Below are 16,889 nucleotides of genomic sequence, written 5' to 3'. Positions count from 1 at the left end.
TGGTGTGGTGACTTTGGGGTTGCTCTGAACCCCCAACGGTGGGCTACCTTGGACCAAGAACTAAGCCCTGTAAGTGTCTTACTTGCCTGGTTAACCTAACAAATACTTACCTCCCCTAGGAACTGTGAAAATTGCACTAAGTGTCCACTTTTAAAACAGCTATTTGTGAATAACTTGAAAAGTATACATGCAATTTTGATGATTTGAAGTTCCTAAAGTACTTACCTGCAATACCTTTCGAATGAGATATTACATGTAGAATTTGAACCTGTGGTTCTTAAAATAAACTAAGAAAAGATATTTTTCTATACAAAAACCTATTGGCTGGATTTGTCTCTGAGTGTGTGTACCTCATTTATTGTCTATGTGTATGTACAACAAATGCTTAACACTACTCCTTGGATAAGCCTACTGCTCGACCACACTACCACAAAATAGAGCATTAGTATTATCTATTTTTACCACTATTTTACCTCTAAGGGGAACCCTTGGACTCTGTGCATGCTATTCCTTACTTTGAAATAGCACATACAGAGCCAACTTCCTACATTGGTGGATCAGCGGTGGGGTACAAGACTTTGCATTTGCTGGACTACTCAGCCAATACCTGATCACACGACAAATTCCAAAATTGTCATTAGAAATTCATTTTTGCAATTTGAAATTTTTCTAAATTCTTAAAAGTCCTGCTAGGGCCTTGTGTGTTAAGTCCCTGTTTTAGCATTGTCTTTTAGAGTTTAAAAAGTTTGTTAAAAGTTTGAAATTAGATTCTAGAAACAGTGTTAGATTCTTTAAAAAGTCTTCCAACTTTTAGCAAAATAATGTCTGATACAGAGATGAATGTGGTGGAACTCGACACCACACCTTACCTCCATCTTAAGATGAGGGAGCTAAGGTCTCTCTGTAAGATAAAGAAAATAACAATGGGCCCCAAACCTACCAAAATACAGCTCCAGGAGCTTTTGGCAGAGTTTGAAAAGGCCAACCCCTCTGAGGGTGGCAACTCAGAGGAAGAGGATAGTGACTTGGAGGACAATTCCCCCCTACCAGTCCTATCTAGGGAGAACAGGGTCCCTCAAACCCTGACTCCTAAAATAATAGTCAGAGATGCTGGTTCCCTCACAGGAGAGACCAACACCTCTGAAATCACTGAGGATAGCCCCAGTGAAGAGGACATCCAGTTAGCCAGGATGGCCAAAAGATTGGCTTTGGAAAGACAGATCCTAGCCATAGAGAGGGAAAGACAAGAGATGGGCCTAGGACCCATCAATGGTGGCAGCAACATAAATAGGGTCAGAGATTCTCCTGACATGTTGAAAATCCCTAAAGGGATTGTAACTAAATATGAAGATGGTGATGACATCACCAAATGGTTCACAGCTTTTGAGAGGGCTTGTGTAACCAGAAAAGTGAACAGATCTCACTGGGGTGCTCTCCTTTGGGAAATGTTCACAGGAAAGTGTAGGGATAGACTCCTCACACTCTCTGGACAAGATGCAGAATCTTATGACCTCATGAAGGGTACCCTGATTGAGGGCTTTGGATTCTCCACTGAGGAGTATAGGATTAGGTTCAGGGGGGCTCAAAAATCCTCGAGCCAGACCTGGGTTGACTTTGTAGACTACTCAGTGAAAACACTAGATGGTTGGATTCAAGGCAGTGGTGTAAGTAATTATGATGGGCTGTACAATTTATTTGTGAAAGAACACCTATTGAGTAATTGTTTCAATGATAAACTGCATCAGCATCTGGTAGACCTAGGACCAATTTCTCCCCAAGAATTGGGAAAGAAGGCGGACCATTGGGTCAAGACAAGGGTGTCCAAGACTTCAACAGGGGGTGACCAAAAGAAAGGGGTCACAAAGACTCCCCAGGGGAAGGGTGATGAGACAACCAAAACTAAAAATAGTAAAGAGTCTTCTACAGGCCCCCAAAAACCTGCACAGGAGGGTGGGCCCAGAGCCTCTTCACAAAACAATGGGTACAAGGGTAAAAACTTTGATCCCAAAAAGGCCTGGTGTCATAGCTGTAAACAGCATGGACACCAAACTGGAGACAAGGCCTGTCCCAAGAAAGGTTCCACTCCAAACTCCCATCCAGGTAACACTGGTATGGCTAGTCTCCAAGTGGGATCAACAGTGTGCCCAGAGCAAATCAGGGTCCACACTGAAGCTACTCTAGTTTCTGAGGGTGGGGTGGATTTAGCCACACTAGCTGTCTGGCCGCCTAACATGCAAAAATACAGACAGCAACTCTTAATTAATGGGACTAGAATAGAGGGCCTGAGGGATACAGGTGCCAGTGTCACCATGGTGACAGAGAAACTGGTTTCCCCTGGCCAATACCTGACTGGAAAAACTTACACAGTCACCAACGCTGACAATCAGAGAAAAGTACATCCCATGGCAATGGTTACTTTAGAATGGGGAGGGGTCAATGGCCTGAAACAGGTGGTGGTCTCCTCAAATATCCCAGTGGACTGTCTGCTTGGAAATGACCTGGAGTCCTCAGCATGGGCTGAGGTAGAACTAAAAACCCATGCAGCAATGCTGGGTATCCCTGAACTGGTGTGTGTGAAAACAAGAGCACAATGCAAGGCACGGGGTGAACAAGTAGAGCTGGAGTCTGGAAGAATGGCCCAGCCTACCAAGAGGAAAGGAAAGTCAGTTGGGAAACCAACTGCAACACAGCAAAAGAAAGGGAACCTCTCTTCTCAGGAAGAAGTTCTGCCCTCTGAGGGAACTGAGCCTTTGGAGCTTGAACCTTATCAGGTTGAGCTCTTAGGCCCAGGGGGACCCTCAAGGGAGGAGCTGTGTAAGGGACAAGAAACCTGTCCCTCTCTTGAAGGCCTTAGGCAGCAAGCTGCTGAAGAGTCCAAAGGCAAGAAAAATGGAACGCATAGGGTCTATTGGGAAGATGGACTCCTGTACACTGAGGCCAGAGACCCCAAACCTGGTGCCACTAGGAGAGTGGTAGTGCCTCAGCTGTTCAGAGAGTTCATCCTAACATTGGCCCATGACATTCCCCTTGCTGGACATTTGGGACAAACCAAGACGTGGGAGAGGTTAGTCAACCACTTCTACTGGCCCAATATGTCAAACATGGTTAAGGAGTTTTGCCTCTCCTGCCCCACCTGTCAAGCCAGTGGTAAGACAGGTGGGCATCCAAAGGCCCCCCTCATTCCACTTCCAGTGGTGGGGGTGCCCTTTGAAAGAGTGGGGGTGGACATAGTTGGCCCACTAGAACCTCCCACAGCCTCAGGAAATATGTATATCCTGGTAGTAGTGGATCATGCTACCAGGTATCCTGAAGCTATTCCCCTTAGGTCGACTACTGCCCCTGCAGTAGCCAAGGCCCTCATTGGTATCTTTACCAGAGTGGGTTTCCCTAAGGAGGTGGTGTCTGACAGAGGTACCAACTTCATGTCAGCATACCTGAAACATATGTGGAATGAGTGTGGAGTGACTTATAAATTCACTACACCTTACCATCCACAAACTAATGGCTTAGTTGAGAGATTCAACAAGACATTAAAGGGCATGATCATGGGGCTCCCAGAAAAACTCAAAAGGAGATGGGATGTCCTCTTGCCATGTCTGCTTTTCGCTTACAGAGAGGTGCCACAGAAGGGAGTAGGATTCTCACCCTTTGAACTTCTGTTTGGTCATCCTGTAAGAGGACCACTTGCTCTTGTTAAAGAAGGCTGGGAGAGACCTCTCCATGAGCCTAAACAGGATATAGTGGACTATGTACTTGGCCTTCGCTCTAGAATGGCAGAGTACATGGAAAAGGCAACCAAAAACCTTGAGGCCAGCCAACAACTCCAGAAGTTTTGGTATGACCAAAAGGCTGCACTGGTTGAGTTCCAACCAGGGCAGAAAGTCTGGGTTCTGGAGCCTGTGGCTCCCAGGGCACTCCAGGACAAATGGAGTGGCCCTTACCCAGTACTAGAAAGGAAGAGTCAGGTCACCTACCTGGTGGACCTGGGCACAAGCAGGAGCCCCAAGAGGGTGATCCATGTGAACCGCCTTAAGCTCTTCCATGACAGGGCTGATGTGAATCTGTTGATGGTAACAGATGAGGATCAGGAGGCAGAGAGTGAACCTCTCCCTGATCTTCTATCATCAGACCCAAAAGATGGCACAGTAGATGGAGTGATCTACTCAGACACCCTCTCTGGCCAACAGCAAGCTGATTGTAGGAGAGTCCTACAACAGTTTCCTGAACTCTTCTCCTTAACCCCTGGTCAGACACACCTGTGTACCCATGATGTGGACACAGGAGACAGTATGCCTGTCAAAAACAAAATCTTTAGACAGTCTGACCATGTTAAGGAAAGCATCAAGGTGGAAGTCCACAAGATGCTGGAATTGGGAGTAATTGAGCGCTCTGACAGCCCCTGGGCTAGCCCAGTGGTCTTAGTCCCCAAACCTCACACCAAAGATGGAAAGAAAGAGATGAGGTTTTGTGTGGACTACAGAGGGCTCAATTCTGTCACCAAGACAGATGCTCATCCAATTCCAAGAGCTGATGAGCTCATAGATAAATTAGGTGCTGCCAAATTCTTAAGTACCTTTGACTTGACAGCAGGGTACTGGCAAATAAAAATGGCACCTGGAGCAAAAGAGAAAACAGCATTCTCCACACCTGATGGGCATTATCAGTTTACTGTTATGCCCTTTGGTTTAAAGAATGCCCCTGCCACCTTCCAAAGGTTGGTGAATCAAGTCCTTGCTGGCTTGGAGTCCTTTAGCACAGCTTATCTTGATGATATTGCTGTCTTTAGCTCCACCTGGCAGGATCACCTGGTCCACCTGAGGAAGGTTTTGAAGGCTCTGCAATCTGCAGGCCTCTCTATCAAGGCATCCAAATGCCAGATAGGGCAGGGAACTGTGGTTTACTTGGGACACCTTGTAGGTGGAGGCCAAGTTCAGCCACTCCAACCCAAGATCCAGACTATTCTGGACTGGGTAGCTCCAAAAACCCAGACTCAAGTCAGGGCATTCCTTGGCTTGACTGGGTATTACAGGAGGTTTGTGAAGGGATATGGATCCATTGTGACAGCCCTCACTGAACTCACCTCCAAGAAAATGCCCAAGAAAGTGAACTGGACTGTAGAATGCCAACAGGCCTTTGACACCCTGAAACAAGCAATGTGCTCAGCACCAGTTCTAAAAGCTCCAGATTATTCTAAGCAGTTCATTGTGCAGACAGATGCCTCTGAACATGGGATAGGGGCAGTTTTGTCCCAAACAAATGATGATGGCCTTGACCAGCCTGTTGCTTTCATTAGCAGGAGGTTACTCCCCAGGGAGCAGCGTTGGAGTGCCATTGAGAGGGAGGCCTTTGCTGTGGTTTGGTCCCTGAAGAAGCTGAGACCATACCTCTTTGGGACTCACTTCCTAGTTCAAACCGACCACAGACCTCTCAAATGGCTGATGCAAATGAAAGGTGAAAATCCTAAACTGTTGAGGTGGTCCATCTCCCTACAGGGAATGGACTTTATAGTGGAACACAGACCTGGGACTGCCCATGCCAATGCAGATGGCCTTTCCAGGTTCTTCCACTTAGAAAATGAAGACTCTCTTGGGAAAGGTTAGTCTCATCCTCTTTCGTTTGGGGGGGGGTTGTGTAAGGAAATGCCTCCTTGGCATGGTTGCCCCCTGACTTTTTTGCCTTTGCTGATGCTATGTTTACAATTGAAAGTGTGCTGATGCCTGCTAACCAGGCCCCAGCACCAGTGTTCTTTCCCTAACCTGTACTTTTGTATCCACAATTGGCAGACCCTGGCATCCAGATAAGTCCCTTGTAACTGGTACTTCTAGTACCAAGGGCCCTGATGCCAAGGAAGGTCTCTAAGGGCTGCAGCATGTCTTATGCCACCCTGGAGACCTCTCACTCAGCACAGACACACTGCTTGCCAGCTTGTGTGTGCTAGTGAGGACAAAACGAGTAAGTCGACATGGCACTCCCCTCAGGGTGCCATGCCAGCCTCTCACTGCCTATGCAGTATAGGTAAGACACCCCTCTAGCAGGCCTTACAGCCCTAAGGCAGGGTGCACTATACCATAGGTGAGGGTACCAGTGCATGAGCATGGTACCCCTACAGTGTCTAAACAAAACCTTAGACATTGTAAGTGCAGGGTAGCCATAAGAGTATATGGTCTGGGAGTCTGTCAAACACGAACTCCACAGCACCATAATGGCTACACTGAAAACTGGGAAGTTTGGTATCAAACTTCTCAGCACAATAAATGCACACTGATGCCAGTGTACATTTTATTGTAAAATACACCCCAGAGGGCACCTTAGAGGTGCCCCCTGAAACTTAACCGACTATCTGTGTAGGCTGACTAGTTTTAGCAGCCTGCCACAAACCGAGACATGTTGCTGGCCCCATGGGGAGAGTGCCTTTGTCACTCTGAGGCCAGTAACAAAGCCTGCACTGGGTGGAGATGCTAACACCTCCCCCAGGCAGGAATTGTCACACCTGGCGGTGAGCCTCAAAGGCTCACCTCCTTTGTGCCAACCCAGCAGGACACTCCAGCTAGTGGAGTTGCCCGCCCCCTCCGGCCAGGCCCCACTTTTGGCGGCAAGGCCGGAGAAAATAATGAGAAAAACAAGGAGGAGTCACTGGCCAGTCAGGACAGCCCCTAAGGTGTCCTGAGCTGAGGTGACTCTGACTTTTAGAGATCCTCCATCTTGCAGATGGAGGATTCCCCCAATAGGGTTAGGATTGTGACCCCCTCCCCTTGGGAGGAGGCACAAAGAGGGTGTACCCACCCTCAGGGCTAGTAGCCATTGGCTACTAACCCCCCAGACCTAAAAACGCCCTTAAATTTAGTATTTAAGGGCTACCCTGAACCCTAGAAAATTAGATTCCTGCAACTACAAGAAGAAGGACTGCCTAGCTGAAAACCCCTGCAGCGGAAGACCAGAAGACGACAACTGCCTTGGCTCCAGAAACTCACCGGCCTGTCTCCTGCCTTCCAAAGATCCTGCTCCAGCGACGCCTTCCAAAGGGACCAGCGACCTCGACATCCTCTGAGGACTGCCCCTGCTTCGAAAAGACAAGAAACTCCCGAGGACAGCGGACCTGCTCCAAGAAAAGCTGCAACTTTGTTTCCAGCAGCTTTAAAGAACCCTGCAAGCTCCCCGCAAGAAGCGTGAGACTTGCAACACTGCACCCGGCGACCCCGACTCGGCTGGTGGCGATCCAACACCTCAGGCGGGACCCCAGGACTACTCTAAGACTGTGAGTACAAAAACCTGTCCCCCCTGAGCCCCCACAGCGCCGCCTGCAGAGGGAATCCCGAGGCTTCCCCTGACCGCGACTCTTTGAATCCAAAGTCCCGACGCCTGGGAGAGACCCTGCACCCGCAGCCCCCAGGACCTGAAGGACCGGACTTTCACTGGAGAAGTGACCCCCAGGAGTCCCTCTCCCTTGCCCAAGTGGAGGTTTCCCCGAGGAACCCCCCCCCTTGCCTGCCTGCAGCGCTGAAGAGATCCCGAGATCTCCCATTAACTTCCATTACGAACCCGACGCTTGTTTCTACACTGCACCCGGCCGCCCCCGCGCTGCTGAGGGTGAAATTCCTGTGTGGGCTTGTGTCCCCCCCGGTGCCCTACAAAACCCCCCTGGTCTGCCCTCCGAAGACGCGGGTACTTACCTGCAAGCAGACCGGAACCGGGGCACCCCCTTCTCTCCATTCTAGCCTATGTGTTTTTGGGCACCACTCTGAACTCTGCACCTGACCGGCCCTGAGCTGCTGGTGTGGTGACTTTGGGGTTGCTCTGAACCCCCAACGGTGGGCTACCTTGGACCAAGAACTAAGCCCTGTAAGTGTCTTACTTGCCTGGTTAACCTAACAAATACTTACCTCCCCTAGGAACTGTGAAAATTGCACTAAGTGTCCACTTTTAAAACAGCTATTTGTGAATAACTTGAAAAGTATACATGCAATTTTGATGATTTGAAGTTCCTAAAGTACTTACCTGCAATACCTTTCGAATGAGATATTACATGTAGAATTTGAACCTGTGGTTCTTAAAATAAACTAAGAAAAGATATTTTTCTATACAAAAACCTATTGGCTGGATTTGTCTCTGAGTGTGTGTACCTCATTTATTGTCTATGTGTATGTACAACAAATGCTTAACACTACTCCTTGGATAAGCCTACTGCTCGACCACACTACCACAAAATAGAGCATTAGTATTATCTATTTTTACCACTATTTTACCTCTAAGGGGAACCCTTGGACTCTGTGCATGCTATTCCTTACTTTGAAATAGCACATACAGAGCCAACTTCCTACAATAAGGCAACCAAACATTTGTTCTCAAGGGATGAATTTGATATAGCTCCTATAAATCGGCAGAGAAAGGGAGAACAAAGAAAGCCTGATACAGCAGAAACCTCAAAAGAAATAACAAGGATGAAGGAAACTTCCTTAGGTGAACCTGAGAAAGAGAGACACAGGAAGGCTTCAAAGAAGTCAGCAGGCACACATTCTCCAGAAAAAAAGTGTTAAAAAAAAGTAAACTTCTCATCTGTGCCTGCACACATCTGTTGACTAAACATTTTTTTAAACTACCCCACCATCGACAGACTTTGCCACAATGACAACCAACGAGCCCTTGTCAAGGCCACTAAATGTGAGGAAACAGCTGGCGAGCCCACTTAAGTCGTCTTCTGAAAGGACTTCGCCATCTCCAGTTGACGTGAAAAATATTAACGACTCTGCATTGAATAAAGTTCTGATTTGACAAATCAACAATTCTGTCAGTGGCACTTATATGGACAACACTGATTCTAACGTCAGCTGCTTCTTTAACCTTGACTTCTATGACCAGAGCATGCTTCTCCTAGTAAAATTCCACTTCAGGCACTTGGCGAGCTACTGGAAGTGAAATAGAAAACGATTCTGGACCATACAACCCTTTTGGTGCATCCTGCAGGGCAGGATAGGTGAGCTCAATATGCCAAGACACAGAATGACGGGCGTATTCACCTGAACCACAGCTTGAAGCTTTCCATTCGGAGTTCTCTCCACCACACTGGGGGGGAAAAAGTTCTGTGGTCAGCACTATGATCTTATGAGTCAGTGTATGAAATTGACTAACAGCATTCCATGATGGTGAGGATAGACCTTATAAAAGACTTACGACATATGATGGCAGACTGTTAGACATGATGTGCTTCAGCCTCTCAAATATCCTCCCACACCTACTCCTCCCCATCAGTCACAAACTGCCCCTGCACCAAGGCATAAAAAGGCAGGCAACAACGTCCATCTTCAGCCCTCTGTCAACCAGTACAACAATTCATAGATGTGCTTCAAGCTCCTCTCCAAGTCAGCACACCTGATGACAAATAGGACGAAATAGAAGAAAGCAAAATACTCTCATCAGATAGACAAAGGGGTGTAAATTGGGATGGTTACATTCTTCCTGTCACAAGCTCACCAACACTTCTGCCTGTATATTCACCACCAGATGATAGAAGCAAGTTCCATACTCTAGTTGATAGGGCAGCAAAGAGAATTTGACCTGCTCCATTCATTAAATAGACTGTCAGTTTCCCATACAATTCTAAGGCACCAGTTAGGAAATCGGTCAATTCAATTCCATTGGTGGATCATATTTGGCCGGAAGGGATAAATTAAATGTAAGCATCAGCTACATTGGTAGTGTTTGTTCCCAGAAAAGATTTACAAAATTATTTGAGAAGTCATCGGACAAAGAGGGCTGTAGAATGGACATAGAATGTATTCTCCTCCATGATGGCTTTGTCTGTCATAGCTGCTAATGCCAATAATAAACCAATGACCAAAGACGTGGTCTGGAATAGGCTTGTATGTGGACTTTCTGCCAGAGGACAAAACAGTAGGTAAAGGCTGTTTCCCATGAGAGAAAAAAAAGCATCAGCTGCACCCATAGACTCTGCAATGGATGAGTCCAATATTAACTTTCAACAACTTGCCGGAGTCACCATCTTACACTTACCGGCGTGGTTAAAATATCCCTCTTTTTGGCTGGAAGTCTAGAAGAAAATCAAGGACTTGCAATTTGATGTAGAATGGCTATTTGTGATACACATGGATGATGATTTGCAGAGTAATAAGGTAAACACAGCCTGATCCTTGGGGATTCTGCAGCAAATAAATCCTCAGTCCTTTTGAGAAATAAGGAGAATGCAAGTGGTGCAGTGGTCTGTACCAAATATATAAGTAACCAGCATATCAACCATCCTATCAACCTCAGATGTGCCCCCAAGAGTATGTACCCTGTCAGCAATATTCATACAAACAGGCCCAGCTGCAGTCCTGTGCGAGGCAGCCACAAAAACGCAAGGGCCAGAAAAAGGGCCAGGTTGCCCATACATCACTGACAATTGCCAGGCACTGGATACCAGTAGACCCCCAGGATATTTGGGCCCTGTGGTGGGCAGAATCTCTGCCTTCTACAACAACTGGAGTATAACTACTGCAGACAAATGAATATTAGATATGATTTGGTTTGGGCATACCCTGTAGTTTTTCCACATCCCTTAACACGTTCTCTGTCCTGAATAAAACACAAGCACCTAAACTCATTGAAGGCAGACATTTTAAATATGCTACAGAACAAGTAATAAAAATGGTTCCAAAACATCAAAATGTGAGATTTTATTCCAAGCACTTACTCATAAAGAAGAAAAACCTCGAACGCTGTCTCTTTCTATGAAACCGTCATGCCAAATGTGACAGTCCAGGAGGTATTACTGCTGCTTCTAAGTAATAAATACATGGTGTCACTAGATTTCAAAGATGCAGACTTCCACATTCCAGTTTACAGAAAACAATTCAAGTTTCTCAGATTCGAGGTAGCCCATTCTCAATACAAATTTCAAGTTATTCTTTTTGGCCTTAAGTCTGATTCACAATCTTCACTAAATGCATAGCTCCAGTCACAGCCCTCCTTCGACGTCTAGGACTTCCTGTTTACCCTTACCAAGATTACTATGTGCTAAAAGGTTAGTCTGCAAGTTCTACAAACAACTCCATTTGCCCCTGTATCAGGCATGTCAAGTCAATTTCCATCTCAACAGAAGCAGATCAGCTGTAATGCCTTCAAGGATAGTTCACTTCTTAGGAGCAATGATGCTGCAAAATCAAAAGCATTTATATGGATGAGTAGAGCACCATAGCTGTAATGCCCTGGTAATATGAGTAATAATTCTCCCCAGCGCCGTATGATTACTCGCTCAAATATCTCCTTCAAATAGATTTTACAGTCAGCCATTTTCCCCCAAACATCAGCTCATAAGTTCTTAAAATACAAACATTTCCATCACAAATACATATTTTTTTAAATTTTGGCATACATATGTTAATTCAACCAAGCAAAAGATTCTAATGTAGTACGCTGAGCTGCATGCATGATAGATACTTACAGGTAGCTGAAGAGATCCGTAGCTCACAAGCTATTCGTTGGAGAAACCTGGTACAAACTAACACCACAACCACTGGGTTCTGTATAAAAAGCAGGGAGTAATTCGTTAAGTCCTGTCATTAGAAGCTCAACAATTGCAGCATTGGCCAATTGGAATAGCCAATAAAAGAGGCCATCTCACCAGGACAAGCAGCATTCCAGCAGGTTACCTGGGCAGATCATGGGTAGTTGATGAAGAGTGTTCTGAAACAAATATTCCAAATCTGGGGGAAACCAAAAATAAATCTCTTTGCAAGAAATGGGCCTCTTAAGGAAGCATGCATTCACAACCAAAACAGTGCAGAAATGCTCTTTACCTAGTGTGGCGTAAGATGTTTAATGCTTTTCCAGCCAATTGCTGTTTCAGCAAAAGTGATTGCCAAGATGAAACGAGAACCCTGCAACCTGTTCTTCATAGGTCCCACCTGGGGGCGCGACAGTACTGCTTCAGAGATCTGCTGCAACTGTCACAGGGGCCACCCATATTACCAGAATCAAGGGTGAATCTCTTGTCCCAATGTTGTGGCAAACTTCTTCACCACAACACACAAACTCTGTAGCTTGAGTACTGGTTCCTTGAGTTTGGAAAGATATATTGTAGAGCACAGTCAAAACGTACTGGCACAAGCTAGAGCTGTTTCTACAAAAATGAAGTATGTTACAACGTGGAAGACATTTTCTGTGTGGTGTGAGACAAAAGGATAACAAACTTTTCACCTACAGGTCCATTATATACTCCCATATGTTTTGAAACTGGGTAAGTATGTACTTAAGCATTCCTCAGTTAGTTAACGTGGCAACCATATCATATTTTTAAAAAGCACTTGCTGAGCCATCTCTTTATGTAACGCAGGATTGTGAAAGTTTGAGGGCCAGTGCGGCTGCTCCTGTCACCTAGAACACCACCTTTTCTTACTAAGTACAGTACATTCATGGTTGATATCCTAATAGTTTGAACCAAATCACAAATCAAATCTAAAACGCCTCACCTGGAAAACAGCATCTCTGTTGGCCGTAGTATTGGTGAGGAGGTAGTGAAATCCACATCTTCACCATCACAGAATCTTTCTTGCATTTCTGAAAAGACAGTTATCCTAAGACTATATTCCAACTTTATATCTAAATTACAAACCATATTTAATCTATTGAAACGGTCTTAAAAACATTCTCTCAGACTCTGATAAATCAAGCAGAAAGGGCTTAATATTTGCTAGACGTCAGGAGATACCTAAAGCTCTGTCTTGATAGAACCAAACAAAAATGAATATCTTTCTCTAGATCATGTTAAAGGCTTCCTAGTTTATATAAAAGCAGTAAGACTGTTACAGGTTCAGTTTAAGCCCATTCTACGAAGCGCATAGCAGTTTTATCAGCACTCTACAGGAGTACTACTAGTAGGCATTTGCCGGGCTGCACTGTGAGGAGCAGACACTTTCACAAAACCCATAAAAGCAGTTGCAGACTAGTGCAGCAGTGAGACAGGCAGTTCAGTCATCTGTTCAAATTCAGGTGAGAATGGAGGTTTACCTCAATAGGTACATATGATTATATCTAAATTGAAGACTTCTAGGTGTGGTGAGACTAAAATCACTTTCACTTTATGAAATCATAATTTCAGCTGCTCTACCTTTTCGATTAATGGGACATTCCTTAAGGGGCAGGCTTTATTTACAAACTGGTAAAATGGGTTACATGTTATTTTTTTTAAAGTACATGTGTAGATTTACAGCCTGTTATAGTATGTGCTCTTGATTTGTAAATATGTATTTATATATTTTCTGTATCCAAAACTTTAACAGTTTTGTACTTATTTGTCAGATGCAGTAATTGGATCAGACAGCAGCACAATTTGCCCTGGTAAGTGTTTTTGAAGATTTTGAGAGGCTTTATTGACCTACATAATATGAATGCACAGATGTGTTATGTAAATGTTTTGGCATGCTGGAAGAAATGTCTGACCTGAGAAAATGTGTAAATTATTGAAATGCAAATGGCAGTGTATTGAATATATGAATTTGTTTTGTTTCCTCTTTTCTTTAGATAACTATCAGACAGCACAGTTGCTTGCCCTTATTCTGGAGTTACTTACGTTTTGTGTGGAACACCACACGTACCACATCAAAAATTACATTATGAACAAAGATTTGCTGAGGAGAGTGCTAATATTAATGAATTCAAAGCACACCTTTTTAGCTTTGTGTAAGTAAAACTTGAGATTTTTATTTTACCTCTTTTTTTTTTTCCTTCCATATCCCCCTGAACGAGCTCAAGAGGCAGCTGCTGTTTAGATCGGCTTAAGTTGAGTTGAAATATCTTCTCATTAGTGCAGATTGATGAAATTGTAATGATTGATGGCATGTGTAGCTGTGGATACATATGCTCTTCATGCTTCTGCCATCTATTGTTGGGTTCGTAAGGTTGCAAGTTGTTTTTGTTTGAAAAGTCTTAGGATTCATGAGGTAGAATGACTCCTCCTGCTGGCAATGTGCATGGGCATCGACTCAATTTTCAGATTTTCTTCTGCCGTGGGGTCTGGTTGGGTTCTCTCCGAGCTACGGTTCGAGGCCGTTCTAGGCCTTTTCCATTTGGGAAACCTCTACAAAACAATCTGTATTTTTAATTGAATGCAATACTCTATCCCTGTGCGTTCCAGGACTGCAGAAATCTTATTTGGTTAAAAGTTTTTTTTATTGAGGCCTTTAGGGTTGTGCCCTTTGGGCAGCTATTTCTCCATCCCACACCTCGGAGAATTAAATCCTAATGGAATGGGCGCCTTTCCGTTTCTGTCTGAAGTCACTCCACATTTCCATGGCCCAATCGAGATCAGGTCTGCAACCTCTGCCTATTGCTGGATCAAATAGAAGACTGCAAACCCTGCCAGTCTTGCAGTTCAAAAAAGACTGCGAGATAGACGAGCCTGTTGCCGAAAAATGCAGAGGCACGACGTTGAGGAACGCCAGACATTTTTGTACTTCAAGACACAATGTCCGACACTGAACAAGGTCAGGATCTTCATAAAGCTTCAGCTGCTGAAAAGGAGGCTTTTTCCATTCAAGATTCCGACTTGGGAGCTGAAATGACTCTTGAGATGCAGGAAATCCCTCCAGGTTAACAAGCAGTAAGCAAAAACCCTTCTGCTCTGACCAAAAAACTCACAAGTATGGAGCCGCAACTTTTCTCTGGGCATAGCGGGCATCGAAAAACTTTCTTGGAAGCCCCGCCCACCTGCTTGGCATGGAAACCCAAACAAAAGACAGCTTCTGTTGCACCGAGTTGAACACCATAGGATTCAGCACTGAAAGCTTCCGCTTCCCAATGGGCACTGACAGTTTCGGCACTGAAAAGACTGTCTGCCTTGGCTCTGAGAAATTAGGCACTGAAAATCAAGAGTGCTTCTGCACCAAAAAAAATTTTGGAAATAATACAGTTTTGGAGTTGAAACACCACCTCAGTCAGTTCTTTGAAAATGTAGCAAAAGCTCCAAACCAAGCAGCCACAGCCCCACAGCCAACCTAAAGAAGGGAGAGTTCTGGTCAAGGCTGTCCTTACCTCTCCTACCAGGCAGCTTTCTTTTGAGGAGGCCTTACAAACACCTACACCTCCGGTTGAACAGAGGAGGATGGACAAGGACTCAAGTGAGGCACAGCCACCTCCACCTACATCTCCACCATCATCAGACTCCTTCTCGCCCACATTCTCAGGGTGACTCCCCTAATATCTTTCCACATGGCTCACCTCACTCTTCTCACAACACTCAGGACATAGGGGATGACAGTGTCCCCTTTCATGCTGACACAGACCATTGGTCTCAGTATGATATGGACACCTACATGAGCAAATTGAAAACTATGGGTTTACTATTGCTTTTGTAAAAACTGGGACCCTTTCCAAGTGTCCGTACAAAGTATCCTATAACTACTCCATTTTCACAAAGCAGACCTGGAATACACTTCTGTAAGGTTACATTTAGCAGACATTCTTCTCTATTTAAAGTCCCTTTTATTAAAGCTTTTATGGAAGGGCTTAAAAGGGGGATACCACTAAAATTACTTCCAGTGCCTTCCTGGAACCTTAATGTGGTACTCACTAGACTCATGTGACCACCTTTGGAACCACTGCATTCATGCCTTTTGCAATTTCTTTCTTGGAATCTGGCTTTAGTTCCAATCACTTCCCTTAGACGTGTAAGTGAGCTCCATGCATTAAAGTTAGAGAAACCCTTTTTCCATATACATAAAGATAAAGTGGTTCTTCATACCAACTCTAACTTTCAACTAAAAGTAGTATATCAATTCCATCTCAACCAAACCGTTGAATTGATAGTTTTTCCCCACAGCCTGAGTCGGTTGCTGAGAGAGCCCTCCATACGTTAGACGTGAAAAGAGCGCTTATGTCCTATAGTGATAGAACTAAAACTTTTAGGAAGATGTAAGGAAATGCCTCCTTGGCATGGTTGCCCCCTGACTTTTTGCCTTTGCTGATGCTATGTTTACAATTGAAAGTGTGCTGAGGCCTGCTAACCAGGCCCCAGCACCAGTGTTCTTTCCCTAACCTGTACTTTTGTATCCACAATTGGCAGACCCTGGCATCCAGATAAGTCCCTTGTAACTGGTACTTCTAGTACCAAGGCCCTGATGCCAAGGAAGGTCTCTAAGGGCTGCAGCATGTCTTATGCCACCCTAGAGACCTCTCACTCAGCACAGACACACTGCTTGCCAGCTTGTGTGTGCTAGTGAGGACAAAACGAGTAAGTCGACATGGCACTCCCCTCAGGGTGCCATGCCAGCCTCTCACTGCCTATGCAGTATAGGTAAGACACCCCTCTAGCAGGCCTTACAGCCCTAAGGCAGGGTGCACTATACCATAGGTGAGGGTACCAGTGCATGAGCATGGTACCCCTACAGTGTCTAAACAAAACCTTAGACATTGTAAGTGCAGGGTAGCCATAAGAGTATATGGTCTGGGAGTTTGTCAAACACGAACTCCACAGCACCATAATGGCTACACTGAAAACTGGGAAGTTTGGTATCAAACTTCTCAGCACAATAAATGCACACTGATGCCAGTGTACATTTTATTGTAAAATACACCCCAGAGGGCACCTTAGAGGTGCCCCCTGAAACTTAACCGACTATCTGTGTAGGCTGACTAGTTTTAGCAGCCTGCCACAAACCGAGACATGTTGCTGGCCCCATGGGGAGAGTGCCTTTGTCACTCTGAGGCCAGTAACAAAGCCTGCACTGGGTGGAGATGCTAACACCTCCCCCAGGCAGGAATTGTCACACCTGGCGGTGAGCCTCAAAGGCTCACCTCCTTTGTGCCAACCCAGCAGGACACTCCAGCTAGTGGAGTTGCCCGCCCCCTCCGGCCAGGCCCCACTTTTGGCGGCAAGGCCGGAGGAAATAATGAGAAAA

At 45.3% G+C, this 16,889-nt stretch overlaps 1 protein-coding gene across 7 annotated transcripts in view; it reads left to right on the top strand.

Annotated features, from left to right (window-relative positions):
* The window catches only part of PPP4R3B (protein phosphatase 4 regulatory subunit 3B), a 428,645-nt gene that overhangs the window by 235,806 nt on the left and 175,950 nt on the right, over positions 1 to 16,889 (top strand). For all 7 annotated transcript variants that reach the window (XM_069234360.1, XM_069234358.1, XM_069234359.1 and 4 more), the window contains exons 10-11: positions 13,294 to 13,332; positions 13,516 to 13,674. In XM_069234360.1, coding sequence (XP_069090461.1) covers positions 13,294 to 13,332; positions 13,516 to 13,674 — 198 coding nt within the window. The remainder of the gene's footprint in view (positions 1 to 13,293; positions 13,333 to 13,515; positions 13,675 to 16,889) is intronic.

Source organism: Pleurodeles waltl, chromosome 5, assembly GCF_031143425.1.
Source record: "Pleurodeles waltl isolate 20211129_DDA chromosome 5, aPleWal1.hap1.20221129, whole genome shotgun sequence".
NCBI lineage: Eukaryota > Metazoa > Chordata > Amphibia > Caudata > Salamandridae > Pleurodeles > Pleurodeles waltl.
The sequence above is the reverse complement of the archived record's forward strand: the minus strand, read 5'-3'. Positions and strand labels throughout refer to the sequence as shown.